This window comes from Cyclopterus lumpus, chromosome 1 (genome assembly GCF_009769545.1).
Source record: "Cyclopterus lumpus isolate fCycLum1 chromosome 1, fCycLum1.pri, whole genome shotgun sequence".
NCBI classification, from domain to species: Eukaryota; Metazoa; Chordata; class Actinopteri; order Perciformes; family Cyclopteridae; genus Cyclopterus; species Cyclopterus lumpus.
The window spans coordinates 11,020,695-11,046,367 of NC_046966.1; the positions used below are offsets into that span (position 1 = coordinate 11,020,695).

Here is a 25,673-nt window from a genome sequence, read left to right on the forward strand (position 1 = left end):
ACATACAATACATCTGAAATTCAGTAGCCTCTTTAGCCTTTTTATGAACTTCTTGAAAATTCATGAAATTATAGGATTGTGGTCGGTAATTAACATGCAGACATCATTCAGTGTGATTTACACTTCATAGAATATTGTTGTCTCTGATGTTCAGTGCTTTCGAAATGAGTGCCAATTTATGGAGCGCGTTGGTCTTCTTCGTTGGTGCTCATAGAAAAGATACACGGTGTCAGTTGAGGACATCAGGGTGAGGAGAGCTGGACCAGACGGGTTCTGGTCTTCCTCTTCTTTTGACATATACTATGACTTTTCAAAATATATTATATACGATAAAATATACTATACAATTACTTTTTCGGCATTTTTTACAATGAGTTTTATCGACATACTCTACTATAAAAAAAAACTAAACCCCATCAGATCTTGAGACCAGTCGTATCACCCTGGGCAATATCATGTGACACATTTCTGTGCTGTTCAGAAGAATATTTGACTTCTTCACTTTGGCTGATGGACCTTAAACTCAATGCACCACATAAGGATCAAGCTCACAATGTCATGTCTTCTAAGCAGTCTACTAACTACTTCTAATCAATTCAAACACACACAAAACTTCCTAAAATACTAAGCATCTTTTTTTCGGCATATGACTTCTTCAATCTCTTTTCCGTCCTTCTCAGCTCTCACTCTTAATGCTTCTCCACATGTTGGAGTTGCACGACATCCGGATAGTGTGAATTCTGTATATTCGAAATCTGCGTGTAGTTGGAAAATAATGAACGGTAGAGCTGTCGGTATTCCCGGTGGAGGGTGTGATTCCACCTGTTGTCTGTGTCCTGTTCGATGGCTCCAGGTTGTTGGTCGTCAGCTGAGCCGGGGCTGACATTACTGACTCTCTATGGTGGTTTTGTTTAGTTAATGTCATACTTTGAATAAATGTGGTTTATTTATGACTTTTCTCGCCTGGTCTCCCACCTGTTGCAGCCTTTGAGCCGGGTCGTAACCCAGAGCAACGGTTAAGGTTTGAACTGCGTTTGGCTGCACAGCATGAATTTATTGAGTTGTCGTGCTTTTTTTCAATGCCGTCCTTGAACTTTGGTTGTGTGGTATATGCATGTCTAGCATCAGTCATTTCATAACTCTGAGGACAATGAAAACAAGCACTAGAAGTATCCACAGCCTCTCCCCCTTTGCCTTTGTTTAGACAACATCTTTCACCATAGTGAAACTTTTTGTTGGAGCCCGACTACGGCCTTGACCTCCTGTTTCTCACAATTTCCAAATCAATTAGTTTGTGGTCACTTGATTAACAACACACCATGTATGTTAATAATGCAGTTAATATTGTGTTTTTGTCAGTGGTGGAAGTACTCGTATTTCACTTCAGTAAAAGTAGCGATACATGCATGTAAAAATACTCTCAAGTAAAAGTCCTGCATTCTAAATTCTACTTAAGTAAAAGTACAAAATGATTAGCATCAGAATAAGGACCAAAACTACTCATCAGAATCATATATGACTGGATTATAATTAGAAATGCATTAGTAAGCACCAATAATGTTGCAGCTGGTAAAGATGGCGCCAATTCCTTTATGTACTCGGTATAGCTACATTCATAAAAGTACAACAATTTATTAAATGATTTATATTTTGTATCAATAATTTCAATCTGCAAAGTTACTAGAAACTATGTAATATACAATATTGGCTTCCTATATAGTACAATGTAGGATACGATGGAAATACTGAAGTGCAAGTACTTCAAAATCCTATGTTAGTTCAGTAAAGTAAATGTATTTAGTTACATTTCACCAGTTTTAATGGTGCATATATTATTTACAAAGCAATTAATAAAATTTCTGCAAACATGGAGACTAGTGATTGCACACTGTTCCTGGATGGTAATCCCCCCGACAAAGTAGTAAAATATTAACAAGAAAATTATGAAAAACTATCTTTATTCTACATTTTTATGTAATTTACCTTAATGTACAGTGTGTAGGATATTTTCTGGAATCAAACAAACAAAACACTGTTCGGGAGAACATGAATTGATATGCATAAAAACAAAGGATTACAATAGTTTGTAAAATGAAAGATGACTTTTTTGGCCATGAAAACTGTGTGAGTGAAAGAAAATGTGTGAAAAGAAACTATAAGGAAATGGAAATGTCTATTTACAGTTCTGTAAACCAAAACCAATTAAAAACGCTAGCTTAGAAAAATAAAAAGAACCACAGGGTATTTATTATAGGTAACATATCTGTACTTACTATATTACTTGTAAAATTTAAATTCTTGTAAATTCTTTTGAAACATTTTTTTACAGGTGCAATTTTGTTTTGTCCCTGTGTAAACTATAATGACAAAATGTCAAAAAAGCATTTCTTTAAAATAATACAGTCCACATAAATGTAAAATCAAGTCTACCATAATCTTAGCAGAATAGATATGCCTATTTTCACATGCATATGCAAAATATGCAAAGAAAAGACAGTCGGCTATTTCCTATCGGCAAAGCAGCTGCCTCATGGAGCATATCCAGTTAATCCATGTTCAAGAAACAAAATCAATAATATTTCATTAAAAAAAGTAGAAAAGGTAATGACAATGATCAAAGAGGACAAACAGCAGAAATGTGTCAATCTTTTACCCAATGAATCACCACAGAGTGAAACATATTCACTTTTCACACATCAAGCCCAACAAAAATGATGCAAAAAGTAAATGGCATGTTTCTTCCCTTTTTGTGGCCTAAATCAACGGGCCGGTCCAACACTTACAGGACTGAGGCAGCATGTCAAGACCAAGTATAAAAACATGAGGAAAGTTAACATACAGGATACGCCGGTTAAAAGGGGAAATAGAAAAGACAGCTCTCTGTGTTCTGCATAGTTACACTAATGCATTTGGAGAAACGTATTAAACTGGAACAAATGGACATGCCGGCGATACCCGGGTTAAACATATCTGCTCCATCAGCTTCTCATTATGGCCGATGGGGTCTGACATGAAAACTGTTTTCTGACAAGGCTCGACACATTCTAATTATTTCACATGAGCGATATCTAAGCGTCTGTTTTGCACTAGTTTGTATTTGGAAAAGAGGAAGTCAAATACTTTTGTTTACCAATCAGCATTTAGCGACGTAAATCAAAGTCTGATGATAAGTTGGTGGGCGGTCACAAGCCAAGTTTCCATCCAGATTTAGCGAAAAGAAAATGCAGATGAATGCATGTCTCCCTTCACAATTGTTTTTCAAATATATGGAGTTAGAGGCAAACAGCTGGTGGCTCTACTTCTCCAGCAGGGACCACTAAGCCATTGCAGACAATGCAATGAGAGCGCCCTTCACAATAAACCTATGTAAAACATTTATGTTTGAGGAGGCTTACGGTGTCTTCATTATCTGTCACAAATTTAAATGTATATTTGTTTTTAACACTATAATGAAATGGTCACTTCAGAGTTAAGAGGCCCAACAGAAGAATACTGTACTATGTCAATGCATTTCCCAGGGTGAGCAAATAAAAACAAAATATATATATATATTCTTTTTTAATTAAAAAAAACAAAGCCCCAAAACTAGAAAGATAAACAAAGCAAGCTAATCAGTCTGAAGCTATGAACTCAGCCTTTTTACCATACAGTGTAAAAAAAAAACACCTTATTTCCTTGCATACCGAGGCTACTTTCATACTCCTGTTACACACCTGACCGACATATCACACTCTGTTGCTCTCCCCATAAATACTCAAGTTTCATCTTCCTGAATAACGGAGCAGATTAAAAGAAAGAAAACACTGCATGTTAGCTGTTCATGGCATTAAACCATGCACCCAATCCAGAAACCCTCCTGTACTTCAGGGTTGTCATGGAGTCTATTGGCATATAATACGGTTACCTCATTGTTGCTTGGTAACAAAATATCAGTTAAAGAGCCACTTGTGTGCCACAACGTGTTAACTTCAAACCAAACATGCTTGTGTGACCCCAGCTTGTGCTTCAGTTAGAATGGATGCTTAGCGTCTCTCAGAATGCTGCACTGAGTGAGACACACACAGAAACACACACCCCGACATACAAGGACAAAGAACTAGTAAATCAGACAAAAGTAAATTAAACAGATGAAAAACTGAAAGTTGTTCCCATGTTTCATAAAAAGTGTTTTCATACAGTATGTACATTTCTTTTGACTGTAGCTGAACAGTGCTTTTTGTTTAATTATAATGTGCATATTATGTCAGCAAGGTTAGTTTGTTACAATTAAAACTACACTTTACTGACCCACGTCTGATGGACATTCAGCATAAATGTGACTGTATCTATTTAATCCACCAACAGGTCCTAAAAGTCAGATTTGAAAACGTTATGTAATGTTCTGTCTGTCTGACTGTAACAATAAAAAGGAAATCTAATTAAATGATTTTATTTTTTAAAGAAAAGTTTTTTTAATTTTTTTATAATGAAGCTAGGATAGGTTGGTTGGCTTTGAGAGGACCGAGCATGCATATAGTCTTCTGAGATCATATGATCTGTCCTTTTTGAGATCTGGTCCTTTTTTTATTCCCTCAGAAATCTACTGGATTTAGGTGTGTGTGTGTTTGTGTGCATACAGTATTGATACACACACACGCACACACACACACACACACACACACACACACAGATGTTTTTTTAAAGATAAATATCCAACTCTACTGGGAAACATGAGAAGGCATAAACTTTCTTCCTCATGTCCAGCTTATTACTCCTCCTCCTCCTCTTCTTCTTCTTCCTCCTCATCATCGTCTTCGTCGTGGCAGTGAGTAATTTCCTGGGGAGTCTGGGGGAACAGGTTGGGAGGTTTGATCTCGCTGAAGGAGCGGGTCAGCTGGTTGCGTTTGCAATCCAGGTCCTTGCAGTCGCTGCAGTGGGTGCGGTTGCGTGTGGCCAGCGGCGACTCTGTGTCGATGTCCATGTGCGCGTGTTCCACCGTCGACTCGTGCGGCATCTGGGAAAAAGATGCCAGTCTGCTCTTTATTTAACCAGCGGGTCAGGCGGGCACAGTGCAGGCACGGGTACGTGCTTAAATCTTTATTAATTTCCCTCGGATGAAAACTTTAGATTATATATCTAAAAAGATTCTCTTGGTTTCAAAAGGAAGATAATATCCCTCCCCCTCAGTCCCAGGTTGACCTTATAAATACCAATAACAGAACTATCCACCACAGACTTTTCCGCCTTCAAACAAGAGTATTGTGCGTTTTATATTATCCACTGATTTAGCGATGCACTTTCTTAACATAATCAGACTTACAATGTTGACAGTTGACAACCTGGCACAGAAATACCCACAATGTATTTGGTTGTATTCGGTCGGATTCTGGTCGCGGATAACGTAGAACAGAGATTTTTCTTCAGTCCCAACTGGCTGACTGGAGTGACAACCGTTGAGGCAATTTAGCAGAATTTGCTTTATTCAACTTTTTTCTCCCACATATGTAGAGCAATATTACGACATTGATGAGTCAAATTGGTGGAGTTCCACTTTAATAGAGGTCTGATGCTCTGTGATCTGAGAAGGAAGGACAGGTGGACGAGATAAGTGAAGGAGGAAGGCCTTGAGCAAGGGGCGACCATTAAAGAATCTGAGTTTAATGTTCCTGAGCTAAAAGTATGATATTGGGGTATTTCACCAATATCAACAGTGCTAACACAGTAAAGAAGAAATAATGAGACTTATGTTAACCTTTAAAGGCCTGGCGCCTGAGAGAACTGTCTGCAGATCTAGTTTTATAATCCTAATAGTATCAGTCAGATACAGAAGTGGTATTGGCCCTAACCTTTGAAGGTGTGTGGTTTAATACAGCTCCCTTCATTTACAGTCAGTGACTCACCAGTACGTGTGCAGCTCTGAAGAGGTAGCTGAAGGGGTAGTACAGCAGGTTGATGAAGGAGGCTGCGTACAGGTCGGCGTAACGCATCACTTGAGAGGCAAACAAAGTCTGTCTGGAGCCACTGCGGAAAAGGCTACCCATCATGCCGTAGCACATGTCCATGTCGTGTGTCACTTTCTAAAAAGGCAAGAAAGGAGAAGAGAAGACACTGAGGAGCCTGCAAAATCATCATGTTTAAAAAAGAAGAAATGCCTCCTCCTGAATGGATACTAGAGAGTATTGCATCTTAATCAGGGACGTTGATGTGGTTGTTCATTGAGACTGAACTGACATCACCAGGCACTGGGAGAGGGAGTTATTTGTTGATGATTAGACTACAGTGGACACATAAGCGGTATCAAACATACTTTAAATATGGGCATTGGTAACTAGGCCGTCTCTAGGCAGCCATGTGGATAGGTCTCTTGTTGTCATAGAAACAGAGGTGATTAAGGCCGTACCTTGACTCTTCTTTGAATAGTGCTGATGTCTGGCCTTTCATTACTGCTGCTGTCCAGATGTCTGAGGAAGGACGGTGAGAAAGATGATGAGGACAGTAGGAGGGGATGCTATTGATATCAAGTCTGCTGAAAGTTAGTGTGTCAAAGAGGTGGTGCACAAGCGAGTTGTTCCAGGCTATAAATAACTCCAGTGAACCCGGTTATCAGGCAGGCCCGCGGGAGCAGACCCTTTTGACTTTACCCTCTTGGCCCTGTTGTTCTTTTACAAACACACTCTTCTTACAGCAGCGAGCAAAGAGCAGCACAACTTGTGTAAGAGACGTGACGAGGAGGAAGGTGGGACATGGTGAAGGGAGGGGAGGCGAAAGTTTGGAGTCCTTACTTGTAGAGTTCTGCCAAGAAAATGTCCAGACCCTGCAGTTCCTCAAATAACGCTGAAAAACACGAGAACGGGGTGAATCTCACGTAGATTTACGATGCATATCCGGTGCTCTACCATTGGTTAGCTTGTGTATAAATGCTCTTCATGCAGGAAAAATGTGACTATCTAGAGTCAGTGTTTTGACTTCGTACCAACTGATTATTTGACTTTTATCATTTGCTACTCGTGTCTTTAAGCCCGACCTCGGACATCGCAGCTGCTCTCCGAAGTCGGGTCCCCGTTGAGACGGTTTTATAATGCCACTAGGACGGCGGTACTTGGTAAAACATGCAGGTACATACACAGCCAGACTAGTAATTCTACATGTCACTACACACTACCCGTGTTTGTGTGTTTGAGTACAAACTTACGGCTCTTGTCGGTCCACACGTGCAACTCCTGGGCCAACTCGGGTATAACCAGGAACGTCCTCCAGCCTTGACGTTTCTTGGACTTGAGGATGTCTCCGAAGATGTGGTCCCCGATGTAGACTATGTCCTTCCCTTTGGCCGCCAGCAGGTCGCACACAATGTCGGAGGAACCTATAGGAAGATGACGAGACGTTAATTACCCGGATGTTCTTATTCATTATAACTGCTACACACAACACTAGGTCAAAGAATGTATGACTGAGGGAAAAGAGAGTCTTACCACCAGAGTAGACTATACCATGCTGCAGAGGTCCTGTGTAGGTTCCTATCTTTAAACGCCCTGTTATCTGAAATGAAGAAACCACTCAGCAGATTAGTGAGAGGAACCGTGGCACAATCCCAGAGGGAAACCGCTAACTTGGACATAATAGCCACAACCCATTTTTATATGTAAGCCTAGCTTCTGTAAATCTCGAAAACGGCATCCAGCATATCAACGTTTGCTTTTCTCGTTATACTACTGTCAGCTTCACTCCCTTGAGTGAAGCTGAATCAGAGCAGAGGTTCTTCAAATCTATGTGTCGTTTACTTTTGTCAGACTGTGCAGTTGTTATTGTGTATTTAAAACCATTTGTTCAAATGTGAAATCAAGTCTTTAATTCAGACTTTTCAATAAGTAGTGTCAGATGTGTTTGACAAGATAAATACAATTTATTACCAAAGACGACAAAACATGAAACGATGGGCCTCATGGAGGAAGCCATATGAGAAGAAATGTCCTCTTATTTTTGTTCTTAACTACATTTTGTTCTTAATTTGTTCCCAAACATTGATTTCTGGGATTCATCAAAGTTTTCTTATCTTTGCCCTCCGTTTAGGTAAGAGACATGTTTACGAGTAGCTGAGAGCACTCTTACCAAGATAAGACCAAAACATCTTGTTTTCACAATCAACAAATTAATGGTCCAACGCAAGTTGCAAATTTAGATTATTATGTAAAGTTTAGATTATTATTTGTGAGGTAAAGAATTTTTCTTTTTCACATTAGCTTAAAAAGCTAACATGCAACTGGTCTGCAACAAGTCTGGATACGTCAGCGTTCACATGCATACATAATTAACAACACCTCCTCTGTCTCAGCTGTGTGCGCTGCGTCTGCTCACCGTGTCGACTTGTCTGAGCACCGTACCCTCGCCGAAGAACAGCGGCTTCCTGGCGTCCACGAGGATCAGATCAAAGTAGGACTGCCAGGGCCGGTGGGCAGTACCAGGCTGAGTACAAACAAGCAATGAAGTCACACATACACATATGAGCACAACATATGTTGTTCACCTTCACCTGCATATAGAAAACAGTGCAATCAGAGGGAAGCGATTCTTTACCTTCGGGCCATGGGGGAAGTCAAACAGGTAGGTCATGATTTTCTGTGAGAAAACAACGCAGCAGTGTTTAGAGTCAATACAGCTGCCAACAGACCAGTATAAACTGGAAATGGATTTCAACATTATCATCATCTGTCTCACACCTGTATGCATATACTCACATTTGTGTATTTGTAGTCACTGTTAGTAGCCAAGAAAACCTTGGCTACTTCATTCATTCTGCTGAGAAGAAGAGGCAGCTTCCCCTGGTGGGGAGCAGAGAAGAAGGAAAGACTGAAAGGTCTGAAAGGACTGAAGGTTACGTCATCTGAACCAACTGACCTCTCAAGTTTTACACACTTTTATTACCAACTACTTACATCTCTCACTACATATTTCTCCAAGTTCTCAACCGTCTTCTCCTTCAGCGTACCCTGCAATGGGAGAAACAGGAGTCAGACTAAACACTCACAATCCAGATTGAAATAGATTACAGTCTGCAGCATTCTGGCCTCTTGAGTTAGAAGCATCAATACCAGTTAATTTAATTCAGTAACAGTCATGAGGGACAACCCACACAAAACATGTGACGACTTGTGGCATTTAGTTTGTTTTGTGAAAGCAAGGCAGACGTAACACATGATGTTGTGACATAGACACTGCATGTGGTTTTAGGAAGAATACAAACGTTAATCTACAATTAAATCCATTCCTGTATAAGAACCGTTGCCTTCTTGACTAATAATGCTCATAACCAGTTATTTGTTCATAAGCACTTTGTGACACTAGAGAAGATAAATAAACTGGAGGTAACAGTCAGGCAGCTGGTGCATGACCTGCTGTCAATCACCAGAGTTTGAGTTCCATGTAGCGCTGAAACTGTCCAATTACTGGTCCAGTTACCTGTTGACCCATATTACTTTAAACCTAAAACTCTTGCATGATTATTCCATGACCCAGACCAAATAAACCAAACGAAAGGTGTGAAAGTGAGTTAAATGTTAGCGGTTTTACAAGAAGTATCAGTATCCAAAGGCCAGATTTCCATCAGCACTGAGCATATTCATGCCCAGACAGGAGAATAAGCACCCAGGCATGAATGTGGAGCACTAAGCACACTTCATGTCAGTTTAATAACTGAAATACTGAATGGAAATCATAACCATCAAAAATGGTCTCACCTTGAAGTGGACCCAGTCGACAGCGTCGCGGACGTCCTGGAACATGCTCTTATAGGACATGAAGAGGTCACCATTTTTGAAGCCGGATTCACAGCTGTGGGAGAGGAGCAGAGACACACACGTACACAGCCGTCGGACAGGCCACATCTTTACAGAAGGCTTTCAAAAACATGACATTTGTTTTTTGTTTGCTTTTAAATGGGATAGCCTTCCCTTGTTGGAGGGGTCGCCAGCCAAACAGGAAAGCATTCTCCCCCTAAAAGACCAACAACCAGGTTTCAGAGGACAAAGGACATGCAGCCATTCCAGATTACATTCTCTACCAATTTACAGGCCAATATCTCTCCTTTCAGTAACATTTAAAAGATTACTGTAGAGCTACATCAAAATGTAATTGTCTTGAAATAGTTAATGAGAACATTTGTCATCCATATCTCATTTTGATAAGAATTCATGCTTTTTCTACAATTAGTAGAAGAGATTAATAAATCATTGTTATCAAAACATATATAGTCTCGTTGACTGAACTCCCATTTGATTTCCATTTTAAAACAATCAGCTTAGATTAGCAGTTGAGACACCTGGACCCTCCCATGCTGAAGGGCTTGCTCTGGACCCAGTTTGGCTTGCAACTGTCTTTGTGTCACCATGCGGTGCCCAGAAACGTGTTGCATGACGGATAGTGTTACCAACGGTTCCTTACCTTGTGTATCTGTCACAGTTGGAGAAGAAATCCACAAGGCAAGCAAAGAGGTAGGTCTCTGTGAAGGAAACAGAAAGGCAGGAGGAAGTCGTCAGTAACGATGCAGCTCCATCAAACTTGTTGTTAACCTTCGGGGGAAAGCTCTCTGCTCTGACCTCCCGGAAAACATACGGAAATGTTCAGCTTTTATTCAACAAGCTCTTTCTTGATAGTTTAATGTAACGGTCCCATGGCATTCTCCTTGGTGCTCAGAGGCCTTACCTGGCAGGTTGAAGAGTGTGTTAAGGATATAAAAGCGTTCTGTGTCATCTCTCTGGATGAACTTGTTTGGGTACCGTTCACGGATCTCAGGGCTGGGAAAAGAGAGAAGACAAGACTACACTGTCATCTTTCTTGTGCTCACACAAATGTAGACAATGTCAAATATACACAATTGACATACAGTATTCTGATTTACAATCTTTTTTAGAGGATGGGGGTGAAATGTTGGACGCGCTTACCCTCGGAGGAAGTTGAATCCATGGACACAGACCAGGATATTACCGTAGGCGTCAACCTTCAACAGGTTTCCATACATGGTATCAAACACAAGGCCCCTGAAAGGCAGATGAATAAGCTTGTATAAGTCTACAAATAGAGAATTAAAACATATCTCTTGATCATAACATATGGCCTTTTAACTGCTATCTTGTGTGATGTGATTACAGTTATTATCAGTTATTCTCCTGTAACTTTGAACAGCTTTTTCTCCCAACAACTCCCTAAGCGCTGCTTAATATCCTCCCTTCATCCACTGAGGTTAGCTCGTTAAAGGGTTGAAGATGATAAGAGCTGAGGCAATAAAAGCAGCATCATTATGAAGTATGTGTGGTGGGGGTTGATTGGTCTGACCTGGTGGGGAACGATGGGTCGTAGACGAAGCTGAGCAGCTCCTGGGGGTAACCGATGGAAACCAGGCGCTCCACTGTCAGCTCAAAACCGAGTGACTCGTACTCTGGTGACTTGTACACTGGAAATTAAACACAAACATAACCGCAGTTTGACTAAAATTACCCGATAGAAGATCACAGGACAGTTTTTTGTTTTTTGTGTGTAATCTCCTGTAAAATGGCTTTTAAAAACTATTGTAGAAGTTTATCAAATTGTTTAAGTCCTGGCTTAGGTCATTGATTAAAAGGTGAGTTTCTTTTTGCTTTCATCCGTTTCAAGTCTTTATCATTCGCCCATGTGATGGGCATTATCACAATATTCTGACATGTTAAGGCCAACACAATGAAATGCAACCCAACAAAATATAAATTTTGTTTTTTCAAAAAGACATATATATCAAAATGTATATATATATATATATATATATATATATATATATATATATATATATATATATATATATATATATGAAGATAACTACCTGCTTAAAACAACAATTATCAGCAGCTATTGAAGTGGTATCTAGCTGACATATGAAATATGGAGAGTATAGGAGAGCTTGTGGAGCACGTGGCATACAGTACAAGTTAAATGTACATACACTACTGTATTGTGTATAGAGTTGAGGAACATGACCTGTTTTTGATGCTGTACATAGCAAACATCATTTCATTAGAGGTGCCTACAGTCTGTGGAGCCTACTCGTGTTGCACGAACACGCATGAGACTTTTCTAAAGCGACTCGTCCACTTGAGTCTGTGGTGTTGCTCCAGTAGTTTGACATGTTCTCACTGTCCAGTGAAACACCCTTCAGACACAGACACGTCACCCTGCTCTCTCCTCGCTATCAACAAGGACCTCAATGTTCTGCACGCAAATCCACAAAGAAACAGGATCAGGCGTGAAAATGAAAAGTCAGTCAACCTTCAGCAGCAGCTCTAATGAATCCTTCTGAGACCCCACCCTAGAACCGAGCCAGATAGTTACCAAAACCAAGGCAGGGGAGGGCTCTGAAAATAAAAACCCAGAGTGATGCTGCGCTTAGTTTAGACTGGCAGAGGATTGAAAAGCTAAGTGACACTGGGAAAAGAATATGTCAGATGTTATAAATACGATAGAAGAATGTTGTTGTCCGCTTTCTACACTCCCAGTGAGGCGGTGGAGGGGCCCTGCAGACGGAAGACATATTGGCTGATGATGCCGGGATAGAGGACGCAGGTCTGCAGCGCAAACATGTCTCCAATGCTGGGTTGCACACAGAAACATAACAAGTATGCACAGAGTTACAGAAACATCTTGAGATCAGTAAAGCTTTGTTCTTTAGTTGACACCCCTACTCTGTAAGCCGGAGCCTGTTTCTGCATTATAGTCACGTAGTCTCTCACAGTTCAAGCCCCCCCCATCCTCCCCCGCTGTGGTCTCCCAGCAAACTGAAGGTTTGGGCCCTGTGCCAGGAGCAGTAACTTACAGCAACTTAATTGCCTTTCTTCCTTGTCGTCCCTCACTTGTATGGCATGGGGCGAAAGAAACATTTGATTTCACGATTATCTTGGACCAAATCACAATGTTATCCCGATAATCATTAAAAAAAATGCTTAAAACTCACTAAAACATAGTGGAACTTTACCACACATTTGGTTAAGAAACTAATATTGGTATTGCATCATAAATAGGACACATATTAAAGTGAAAAGGTCCAACAATCTAAAATAAGATAGTCATATTTTCCTTAATACATAAATAAATGATTATTATTACTATTTTTCACTTCTCTACTTTGATAGTGAGCTAGACAGCTTTTTAAAATCAGTCATGTGACAATATGCAGGATTATGATTAACCCCTAACCCTGTGCCATTCCATCCCTACTCGGAGCTCTGAGGCTCTACAAAGGAAGCTATTTTAAGAGCGGTTTCCCAATCCTTAACCGTTGCTCTCATCACTCTCTCTTTTCACATGTTGACCATGGGACACTGGCACGGTACTCCCACTCCCACAACACACAATAAAATCACATCTCAATCTAGGTCATGTAAAAGCGAGTAAGACTTGTCATTAAAGATCAGGAAGTTGTTTTGTTACATAACAATTAGATGAGAATATTGGACCATTAAGTGCCCTGAAAACTTTTTCTTTATAAAAATGAAATATTACTAAACGTTAAACGGTTAAAATGCCGTTAGGAATAACAATGTAATCTTATTAACATGACATGAAAAGCACCACAAAACTTGGTGTCAAACCTCAAGTATTTCTATATTACATAATATGTTCATATTTAAGGGAGCTAAAATACAAAAAAGAACTACTTAAAATTGGGGTGAGAAGCGGCCTTAGCTTCAGGGATCTGTTACCTTGAGTCTCTGATGAGATTGTTGCCAGTTAATTATACCCTCGCTGCTCCATTTGCTGAATGTGTGTGTGGTGTCTCTCCAAAGTTTATAGGCCAGGTCGGTCGCCTTAGGCCTAAATGTAATGTACACCCACTCAGAAGATAAACAACCTGCACCCTTCTACTAATAAACCACTAAATCCAAATCCTATAATGTGTCCTACACAGGAAATGTATCTGAATCATGTCACACATCAATCTATATTAGAAACCAACTCCTTCCCTGTCTTAATGTATTTGTGGACACCAATATGTGAATGTCGGCCTTTGTCACAGATTCGTGCCACCATCAAACAAATTGTGGAAAAAGGAGAAAACCTGAGCACCGCCTCGGGGACCTACATTCCAGCCAAACGTCTGTTGGAAATCTAGGACAAAACTATGTTCAGCGCTCAGTGCAATGTGTGCTTAGTGGTCTGCTTGAGCAACATGTTCTGCAGAATACTACGTGATCCCTTTAGGGGCACAACGAATAACTGAGTAAATTCACAGGCTTGTAAAACATTACTAAATGTGCAACGTGTATGTATGCACTGCAATAGGTTGCAACCTTTGATCTTTATATATTTGCATGTTAAATTTAGATGTATATTAATTATATAATAATGTTAGTAAAAGTGCATCACAGCATGATGAAACAACAGGAGCAACTAACAGCGTCTTTGGAAAAGATATCAAGCGTCACCTATTGCACTTGATAAGGTCGGAAACAAACATATTGCTCAAAATGTTAATGCTTAATAAGATTAATACTTAACACTGTCACAAAATGAAAAAAGGTGTAAAACTACTAAAACTGTGTAACATGACAGAGCAATAGAAGTGGGCAATCTAAATAGATAAATTCCTCTTATCCCATAATATGTAATATCAATATCAATGTTTCAGAAATCATGGCATATTTTTCTCATACCTCACACAAAATCCTCAGATTTGTTTTTTCCGCATATTTCCATTCTTTGTGGAAGCTCTGTCAACATTTAAAAATGGCAGTTTCATCCAGAAAGTAAGTCCTTTGCTTAAAGCACCTACTTGAACTGCCTTTGACACCCTCTAAAAGCAAACAGTGTCGTCAGCCAGGGTGCTGTGGTTAGGCAGCAGCCATGCTGGGAGACGACCAGCTCCCTGGAGTTGATGGAGTACCTCTGGGATCAAAACCTGAACACCCTCCAAAAGATACTTGATAGCCAAGCTTCCAGTAAACATTAACACTTAGTTATGAGCACCCATAAAGAGTCATGTCAACAGCTGAGCGTGTGTAAAATATCCATCCCTCTGAACAGGAATAGGGGTACAGAGCCAGAGTGGGACTACGAGTGATCCCCGTTCTCTCGGGAGACATCGCTGGTGAACTCAACAAACAAACGTGACCTGCTTTTCAAAGTCAGGGAGGATTTATTTATAGACGGTGAGACCAAAAACTGGAGCTGAGTCACAGAGCAAAGTGGCATGAAAAATCTGGATATTTTTAGGTCAGTAGGAAAAACACCATCTCAATACAATCGACTTTGTGGCTTAATATTTGTTATGTTTTAGTGTGCTCTGTGTCACCGGCATTGACCTAAATAATATAATGTGGGGTCAACAACCTGCAGTTCAGCGAGGGTATGGTAGGGTAGCCAGATATAATGTTGAAAGAGAGGATACTGTAGACTTTATCATCCACGCAAAACACACAAGGTAACAAGGTGAAAGGAGACTCAGTCCCTGGAAATTAGTTTTTCACGGATTCCAAAGATTCCAGAAAATCCCTTAATCCTCAAAATGTAGACTGACATCAACAAAATGCTTTTTTATTCTCTTATTTAACAATGTATATTTTTTGGATTGACTTTGGATGCATTTACTGCGTACCTAAACCTTTTCTTTCAATCTGGGCTATCAAGTGACACTTTGGACTCGTCTACATTATTAATATGACAATCCATGTAAACTGAGGATCTGCTTTGCAACCCTCTGGGCAACTTGAGCTACGTACCGAACATTTAAAAGTATAGTATATGGCTGAAACTTTTGATTATTTGAATTATTGTGTCAGCTGGGATAGGCTCCAGCGCCCCCGCGACCCTAATGAGGATAAGCGGTATTGAAAATGGATGGATGGATGGATGGATGGATGTATAATTTGTCTTTTCGGTTTAAATCATTTAGCCTACCAAAGTATCACATCGTGAAAGTCAGAAAATCCAATCCAGACATTCAATTAACAAGAAACTGATATAATCATCTAAATCCTCACATTTAACAGACTGTAAACAACCAACATATTATTAGCATTTTTCCCCCCCATCCTATTTTGTATACAAATAGTTTTTTAAATAAAGCAGCTATTTAGTTTCTGCACCAGGAATGATTAGTTAGGTCCATGTGTATTCAACTCACCTGCTAAAGTGTAATCCATGTCAAAGCCAAAGCATTTAATCTTCTCCATTGCCAAGCTTCTGTTCACAAACACTCTGGAGGAAACAAGTTGAGGTAAATGTTTTAGTTGCAATGCAAAATTCAACAACAAGATTATCATTTATTCTGGCAGACTCAAAAGATCTGAAAGGACCTACTGTAACCCAGATTGTGGGCTAAAATAATAGGTTCATTCAAAAAATAGTATTGTGAAAATGTACTAAAATATTGCCACACACACACACACACTTGCAAATTTGCATTAATAATTCATTTCATTCAAAAAATAGTATTGTGAAAATGTACTAAAATATAGTCACTTTTCCGCTTGTGACAAAACTGTAGAATTCAATGTCACAGTGTCACAAGTTGAGCACATCTAATCCCAACAAGGCGCCATGTTGAGCGTTATTTCATTATCTACAATTTATTATATCAAATTCTTAGAACGGATATGTTTTAATTAAATAATGGTAACATGACATAATGGTAACATGTTGTTGCTGCTTAAGCACATTAACAGCAGCTTTTAAAAAAAGATATCCCATTTAACTTTAGTCCTACTAAATAAATACTACATATCACAAGTCTTATGTCCTTAATATTGCATTATATATTTGCATCTTACATCAACATAACAATTCCAAATAAAATGTTTAAATGAATCACGTGTCAGAAACTACAAAGTCTGATTCAAGTTGCAGCATATAATTACACAATTGCGCAGCAATAAAATGGGTAACAAAAAACTGAAACTGTTGAGTAATCTAAAACCACATGTCTCAAGTCCAGTGGCTGCTAAAACCACAGGAAGTTTACAAAACTAAACCAGGGGGTTGTGAAACATGACAGATTCAGCTCAAAGCGTGTCAATCTTGCAGGAAACATGCATCTGGACTGTGCTGACTCATAAGTCAATCGGGACACATCACAGTGATAGACGATGTTTACAGAGCCTGGTTGACAGGACGTCCACAAAGGACACAAGCTGCTACTCGGGCTGTTGGCACAGACCTACGCATCTTATCTTCATCTGTAAATGTTCCGAGATACACGCGAGTCAATATTGATAAATGCTAGAAATAAGATGTCAATTGGCTAAAGGGAAATCCAATACATCACAATGAAATAAAAACTAGGTTACATCCCTCTCGTCAAGCACATTCCTGTGAAACGAAACTGACTGACTCTGCAAGGCGACTTATCTTATCAACTTATTTGTGACATCTTCACCAATCTCAAAATCAGGTGTGAAATACCTGGCAGCAGATCCATAGTGAACAAGTTCCCATTTAGATGTTAGTCCAGCAGACGACTGGCGATGCATTCTGGGCGAAATGAAACTTCAGTTTGACTCTCCGTTGGTCTGACCGGCTCCTGCTACACAGGGCAGCCACAAACAATGCCCCCCCTCTTCTCTCTCTCTCTCTCTCTGCTTTCTTGCCATTCAGACATTTTCTGACTTGTTGCAAAAATGATTGTGGCCATTCCGCGTCATTCTCTGTTGTTGTGTGTTGGGGTTAGGGTTGTTCAGGGTTGTTGTGCAGCATGATGTTTGTGGGCCCTCAAAGACATCCAGAACAATCACAAATCAGGTAGAATCAAGCAAGCCCCGCCCCACAGCCACAGCTGCTCCCCATACGGAGATATGCCTCCAGGTAAACAGGAGCACCCTTTATTATAATGCATGTTTTTTATGGAAATGATAACAGAAATAAATACCTGATTGGAAATGTTATCATTGGCAAAACGTTTTAATGGCATTCATTTTAAACCAAACTTTTAACGTTATTCATATATTAGATTTTCAAAAAGGTTTTTTCCAGTTGCTCAAACTAATAAATATGAAATCTTGCTTCAAGTTAAGTCTAAAACTTAAGTTACTCAAACTGATCAAATTCAGACAGCAATTCAGTTACATGATCCCCAAAAAATTAAGTTCAGATGAAACACACATTTTTTTGTATCCATTTGTTTGAAATAGTAAAACTTGAATATTGACATATGTACAGTTTATCAGTGGTATTTAAATTTCAACAGTCCATATTCAACATGGATTATTTATCACGGTATTCAGTTATAAGATAATCATTACGGCCTTATGCTGCTTCCTAGAATAGACAGAATACAGAAAACAAATGACCTCTGGCTCAATGCATGTGGAGAGTGAGTAAAGGGCATTCATTAATCATAATGCCTTTCATCACCTCGCCCATATTGACAATGGGTGGGGTGACTTGATTTCCAGAGTCGACCTCCTCGACTTTGACCCTGCTGACGACACCATTGCCTCAAATATCTCACATGGGCCACACCACACCCACACCACAATCCCTCAACAACTTATATTCCATCTGAGTGCAGCTGTGCGACAACAAACAGATTTTTTCCGCTGCTCCCTAATCTCACAGACAGTGATTTGAGTCCCTGAGATAGAACGTTTATCTGTGCTGGGCAGAGAGTCGTCAGCCCTCTGCTATGTGATACGCAGCTCGCTGTCAGGGTACATTGTTTTAGCTGAGCTCCCACTTTGAAGTAATGGCCTCCGTCTGTCTGTGAGATAAACACAATGTCCCCTTCATTGGCCTCTTACATCTTACAAGAATGGCTGAGTAGATCAAGCAGCCTCGCTTACTTTAACGAGACATAACTTTGGTTACAAGCATATTGTCTGAGTGAGCTCAACACCACCTTTGTACCTTTGTTATCTTTGCATGGGAGTAGCTGGAGAGCCTGGGGGGGGGGGGGGACATCAAAGACTGGGGTTCTTGTGTCAGCACACACACAGCTCACAGATGAGTGACAGTTGTGTAATCCCTGTGAGCGTTGCTTGTTATATAATGGCGTGTAAGAACAGCAGTACCCGGTGGACATGCATGTTTGAAGCCGAGTTAAACATTGAACCGCACACACGTTTTATTACTAAATGCCTCCTTACATGAGCCTTTCAGTCGGGGCTGTGTACAGGGCGTTTTCAGCCAACAGCTACAGGAACAAGGAAGTCCATCTATGGAAAGACTCTGCTGTTGTGTGAGTTGACAAAACAATTCAGTTTGATATACAATAAATGTGGAGGGTATCATTTTGCCATCAAGTCAACTACAAGCTTCGTATTCATGCGCTCACATCCGTGACCTCAGCAGTCTGGTGACATGTTGCCATGAGGCCGAGAGGAATTTTGCACGAGAGTATGAAAAACACACCCAAAACACAATCCACTGCTTCTACAGTATAAGAACCAGCCAAACCTGCTTAAAGACTTAAGCTCACAAACCTAGTAAGGATTCTGCTCTACTCAAGGACAAGTAATGTGGACATGACGAGGAGAGTAATGCGAGTTCAGCTGTACATATTCTGGTCTTAATGGCAGTTTTAACACTAAGCAATACGTTTCTAAATGTCTGTGATGATTCGTTCTGTCTCAGTGACATTACATGGAAATGACTCGTATGTCGGTCTTAAAAGCCGGAGTTTGATGTTCAGCAGCTATTTTGTTCCGATTCTGAATAAACATCCAAGTTCCTGATGCTGGTGCACATTGTTCACATTTTGCATTTGTTGAATCGATTCGTATATTGTTGGAAAATACATGTTCCGGTTGTGACCAGTTGACAACTGACTTTGTAATTATACATTTCTTCAATGTAAAAGTCTTTGGGCTATTTATATTCATAGCACAACAACAGGGTCAATTATTTAGTCTGGCTGCTACCCTCAGGTATCTCATCTAGATGTTGTTTCAGATATTCAGAAATGCACTTTGTACCTCCACATGCGTTTCTTACCTATGGTATGGCTCTCTTCTGTATTTTTTCATTGACACGCCGTCCATGTTGGCGGGTAAGTCTGCGTAGTTCTGCAGTCTGTCACTCCATGAAGTGGTCATCTTTAAAACCGTTCAGTGTCTGGGGAGAAGCAACACATATGGAGGGGCTCAGTTCAAAAGTGTAAGGTCAAACACACACACAACCAAGTACTATCACGTAAGATGTTTACTCATACAAGTGACTGAACTTTAGTGTTCTTTGCTACACAAATAGTAGAACAGATAAGCTAAATAAATCTTTTGAATCTGAAAAGAAGCACCAACATTTTTTTTGGAGTGACTGGTCATTAGCCACAACCATTTCAAAATATAGATTTTTAGAAATGGCTACAATTTTACAGATTTTTATTTTACAATATAATTTAATTTTGCGGGCTGATTTTGATAAATTGGTTGTCACATTTTTTAAATATCTTTTTATATCTCTATCTGCCATTTACTCAAAATACTTTAAAATGTAAATACACAAACACAACATTATATCAGCATTACGTTTATTAGAAATTATGTTTAAAAATATTGTAATTTTATTTGCACATGATAATCTAAATATGATCCTTTGGTTACGATTATAAATCATGTACGATGTTAGAAAAAACATATACAATGTAATGTAAAAAGTGTTGTCATATGGAACCTGAACATTTTTGACATTTAAGAAATATGTAACCTGAATAGGATGAACAGTGTGAATAAATGTATAATCAACTAATGCTCTATGGGTTGAAATGGAGCCTCATCTTCACATCTGCAGACACACGGTGCTGTGCAAGTAAGACCGAAGTGGTCGCAATTGCACCTTCAAAGGCCTTCAAATTTGCAACCAGTTGTTGGCAACTCTTTTTAGGGGGGAATTCGTCCATGAGATCTGTCATAGATCACCTTTCTTGATCCATCCCCAGTCGGCAGGAGTTTGTGTTTCTGGATCAAGTACTGATTGAACCCATATGCATCTCGCCTGGTAGGCAGCAAGCTGCACTTGCTGGAATGAAGCAGCTTTAGGAGGAGGGATGACTTGCACCACCAGCTGCACTGGACCTGTGACACATCATGACCACAAGTTGTCCAAATTGTTCATGTCGGCATCATCTGTTGTTGGTAGTTAGTGGCCGAGTTGGCTGAAAACATCGGAAGCCTTGTCACATACATCCCAGGTTTGCCGAGCAGTTTTTCTTGCCTTTATCTTGATTGGTACTTTGCACATTCTGCTGATGTCGCTCGATGGTTCTCAGGTGGCTCGTTATTCAGGTCCGTCAAACATGTACATGGTACTCTTGTGCAACAGCATCGCCGCCACCCAGTTTTGCCTAACGTTTTTTTTAAATCATTCAGATTTCGGCCATTTCATAAGACAGCCATTTGTTTTTTGCGGGGCCAATGTATTCGATCAAAAGAACAACCTCAAAGGGAGTATTTGTGCCAATTTTGGTACTTCTTTCCACTTGTGAAAGATTTTCCTGTAACAATATAATTAGCTGTTACACCACAAAAAGATGTTATACCCATTTATTTATATATATATATATATATATATATATATATATATATATATATATATATATATATATCCATCCATCCATCCATCCATCCATTATCACCCGCTTATCCGGGGTCGGGTTGCGGTGGCAGCAGGTTCAGCAGGCCGACCCAGGCTTCCCTCTCACCCGCAACACTTTCCAGCTCATTCTGGGGGATCCCGAGGCGTTCCAAGGCCAGCCGGGAGATATAATCCCTCCAGCGTGTCCTCGGTCTTCCCCGGGGCCTCCTACCAGTTGGACGTGCCCGGAAAACCTCTAATGGGAGGCGTCCAGGAGGCATCCTAACTAGATGCCCGAACCATCTCAGCTGACTCCTTTCGACACGAAGGAGCAGCGACTCGACTCCAAGCTCCCCCCTGATGTCCGAGCTCCTTACCCTATCTCTAAGGCTGAGCCCGGCCACCCTACGGAGGAAGCTCATTTCGGCCGCTTGTATCCATTATATATATATATATATATATATATATATATATATATATATATATATATATGTGTGTGTATGTGCGTGTGCATTATGCTCATCATTGAAAGTAAGCAGCTATTAACCGTTTATTATTATTTATTATTATTACCCCAAAAGATCCCAACAGTTTAATCATCATCCTTAAATCTGGAATTTTCCTGTGGTGTGTTAGGATGGGTCAGGAGGGAACATGCTGTCTACAAGAGGTCAGACCAGTGGCAGTGCAGCCTGGCACGAAGACATCTCGTCTCACTCACAAGGCAGAGTTAAACAAGGGCAATATTTATAACGTGACGAAGTTAAGGCACCAGATATCAACCAGACAGCCTGAGACCAAAGAGGACACACCACAATCCCTGGAAAGCCTTGTGAATTCCTGCCTTAGTGGAAAGCCTTGTAGGGTTTGTTTTCTCCTGTGCCAACACTTTATCTCTCTGCTGTCACTGGAGAGGCCGGGTCGCAGCAAGGTGAGGCAGAGGAGGTCAGCCTTCTCCTTCTCGGGGCCAGCACCAATGCAAATGAGAGGCATGTTGAGGCTGAGGTGAATGGTCCACAAACAGTGCACGAGAGCATCAAAACAGTCATCAATGTTGACTTCACATCTTTGGGAGGAGAGTTAACGAAATATTGTTTGGTGGGGGGGGAAGATGTTTTTAATGTATGTTTATTATGTTTTAGCTAATGTCTTTATGACAGTATGAACTGGGTCCACTGGGCTCGGGAGGAGCGAAGGTTTCACAACTAAAACAGGACTGCAAAACAACAGTGAAAAGAAAAAGGGGGCCACAACACAAGTTGTGACAGTCTTTGTTTCCTCAAAGTCGGCGCTGAGAGACTGGAGTCGACGTCCACCTCCAACAATGCTACCTAACGTCCCCCGTCAACGGACACTCTTTGAGATGCGATGCGTGTCCGAGCATCACCGCGTCGGGCTGCTCTGCGGAAACCCAGCGGTGACGGCTGAGAGATTAGCTTCCGCTAACTTGCTTGCTGCGGTGAAAGTGTCATCACAAGCTAACAGCGAAGAAAGGTTACAGCCGCACCGCGTCCCGCTCGGCGCCGGGGGACCCGTAGCCGCTAGCTAGCAGTCCGCTCGCACAGCCCCGGTCCCGCTCGTCCAGCCTGACGGTTACCGAGCAGGACGAGCGGCGGTGGACCGGGACAAAGCTAACGCGTTAGCCTTTGATTCAAGAGCAAAAGCAACAAAGTGTCGGGGAAGATTTCGCCGCGACTGGCGCTACTGTACTCACCTCTGAGTTCCTGAATAAAACAACTGCACCGTCAGTTAGTCTGAGCATGCGCCGTGAGGAGCGGAGCCGAAGTCGGAGATAAATGGTTGATGAGCGGTTTCTTCTTTCTGTCTTCACTGTAAAGCCAGGCAGCAGACGGGTATTCCTGCTGTGCCTGTGCTCTTTGCTGTCTCTCTGCCTCTCTGAGCTAACAGCTGTTGTTATGAGACGTTCAGGGGGCGGCGTTTATCGGACTATCAAGAGGAGGCGGGACTCCGTGTAGTCGTGGCACAGGAACGTGACACCGCGGTCTCGCGTCCGTTATCGGTTGACTGCAACAAGGTAGAGACACCGAGACGGGTCGCCACCTCTTCATCTTGATGCACGCGCTCATTTGCTTACAGTGGGCCTGCAGCATTGCAGAGAGGAGGCCACGTCGGCGCTTTGCTCGAGTTACAACCCTGTTACAAACTACTCACATGTATTTGTCCAACTCAACGATAACAACACAAGAAGGCACAAGCGATGTCAAGATAAGTTGTCCATTGTTTGCTGACATGCTTTCACAACTGCTCAGGTGCAGATACGTATGATGATCAGCGGTGGGAGAAATACTCAGATCCTTTACTGTATAAATACAACATACTGTAAAAGGCCTGCATTCATTATCCCCACTTAAGTAAAACGCCACGAGTATAAATGCTCCTTCTACAGGAAAAATGCACCCTAGACTGATATATGTTTCTATGTGACAATACAATGTTGCAATAATGCATTTTACGGTTGTAGCTGGTCGAGGTGGAGTGTTATCTACTTTAGATACAGTTAAGTTGTTTATTCCTGTGGTGACCAGGGTCACCAGATAAATCTGAGGATAATGATTAATTTGGTGGGAAAGAAGAAAAAGTTCTGTCTCACAGTTTTGTAGTCATTTGTCTAATCGTTGCTCTTTTTATTTGGTGAAATATTGTAGATTGTCAACAATGTATTGTATTAGTATGGGTGAAGGAGAAGGCATCTTGAATTGTATTGGAAGTTTGGAAACCATTGCTGGAGTTTCTCTGACGTCAAGGTGCGTTTTGAAATGGCTTTATGTTAAGTGTTTTGTTGTTCGTTCAAATGTAAAATGTGTAAAATGTTATGTTGCTTTTCCTTTGAGAAATACGAAAACCAGGGATACATATGTTATTGTTTAATTGTATTATTATTATTACTTTCATTTTGTGAAATATATGCCAAACGCAATAAAATATAGTTTTATTTTATGAGTTTATCATTATTTTTGTAATTTATTAACCTCAAATAAGACACGATAAGATAATCCTTTATTATTCCCACAGTTTGGACATTTACATGATTACAGCAGCAAAGGGGTAAAGTGCACACAAAAGACATAGTACAAAATAATAATAAAATAATAAACAGTAAAACAGTCCTAAAAAAACCCATTAACTATACTAACTATGCAGTAGCTGTCAGACAGTGGGGTAAAAAGTACAGCAACTGAAATGTATTGGAGTGCAGAAGAATAAAGCAACATAACATGGACATTTTAATTACATATAGAAATTGAGAAGATTTACTTTGTTACTTTCCACTGCTGGATATTAAACAATGACAGTAAGCATGTTTACGAGTATTTGGACAATAGCACATTCCTTGGGTGTGGGTCTGAAATTAAACAATGGCTTTGAGGTTAAAGTGGTTACATTCAGGTTTCATTCAAGAATTTTCAGATATTCAGAAAACATAAACTATAAAAATAGCTGTGAGTATATTTACCCTTTGGACTTGAACAACCTCAAACACAGTTAAAGCTGAAAGTCAGAATCGTAACCTCAGTCGTTTACTTTCAGATTAATTCTGGTATAGCACAGAGGCGACATTTTAATATGGCTTCCACAATTCCAGAGGTCAAAAGGGCATTTCTATAATTTGGGAAATCAATTATTTTCCATTGACATTGTCATAATAACTACGTGCCTCCCTGTCACAAGCTGATTTACTTTGGCTACTTTCAGATTCATTCTGATAGAGCACAGTGGCGACAGTATTTAATATGGCTTCCACAATTCCAGAGGTCAAACGGGCATTTCTACAGATAATTTGGGAAATCAATTATTTTCATTGACATTGTCATAATAACTACGTGCCTCCCTGTCACAAGCTGATTTACTTTGGCTTGAAGGGCGACATTCTATTGTTGCACAGACTTTGCAACAATGATATCAGCACAGATTTCGAGTGAAAGGCAGAAAGGATCTCCTCTTGTGGGGCATCTCGGAGGCCCACATTTGAATATTCTGCACCAGTATATTGTGAGTCTCACCTGAAACGGTTAGAAAATGCAAATCAGATAACTGTCTGAACCTGACTGTCGGCTTGTCTTTGCCTTTTGCTCCCTTCTTGGCAAAATCGCAATGACCCATGTCAGTTCACAGCTAATGTCGTTTTCACGTGTGCTTGCTGTTCTGCAATC

General features: G+C 40.5%; 1 protein-coding gene across 4 annotated transcripts; it reads right to left on the reverse strand.

Annotated features, from left to right (window-relative positions):
• Window positions 1-1,941: 1,941 nt before the first annotated feature.
• Window positions 1,942-23,584, reverse strand: nt5c2b (5'-nucleotidase, cytosolic IIb). 4 transcript variants are annotated; one of them, XM_034531352.1, is made up of 18 exons: window positions 23,216-23,584; window positions 19,924-20,043; window positions 16,121-16,194; window positions 11,308-11,425; window positions 10,917-11,012; window positions 10,678-10,769; window positions 10,417-10,474; window positions 9,714-9,969; window positions 8,913-8,966; window positions 8,715-8,798; window positions 8,554-8,595; window positions 8,335-8,442; window positions 7,452-7,518; window positions 7,172-7,342; window positions 6,762-6,813; window positions 6,380-6,440; window positions 5,880-6,056; window positions 1,942-4,993 (listed from the first exon to the last, which is right to left on the reverse strand). In XM_034531352.1, exons 8-18 carry the CDS (start codon window positions 9,858-9,860, stop codon window positions 4,748-4,750), a joined length of 1,209 nt encoding a protein of 402 aa, XP_034387243.1. In that variant the 5' UTR covers window positions 9,861-9,969; window positions 10,417-10,474; window positions 10,678-10,769; window positions 10,917-11,012; window positions 11,308-11,425; window positions 16,121-16,194; window positions 19,924-20,043; window positions 23,216-23,584; the 3' UTR covers window positions 1,942-4,747. The 4 variants fall into 4 exon arrangements, with proteins under 4 accessions (XP_034387243.1, XP_034387218.1, XP_034387227.1 ...); XM_034531327.1 differs by having other exon boundaries at window positions 9,714-9,807; window positions 23,216-23,432; XM_034531336.1 differs by having other exon boundaries at window positions 1,942-5,012; window positions 9,714-9,807; window positions 23,216-23,432.
• Window positions 23,585-25,673: the final 2,089 nt, after the last annotated feature.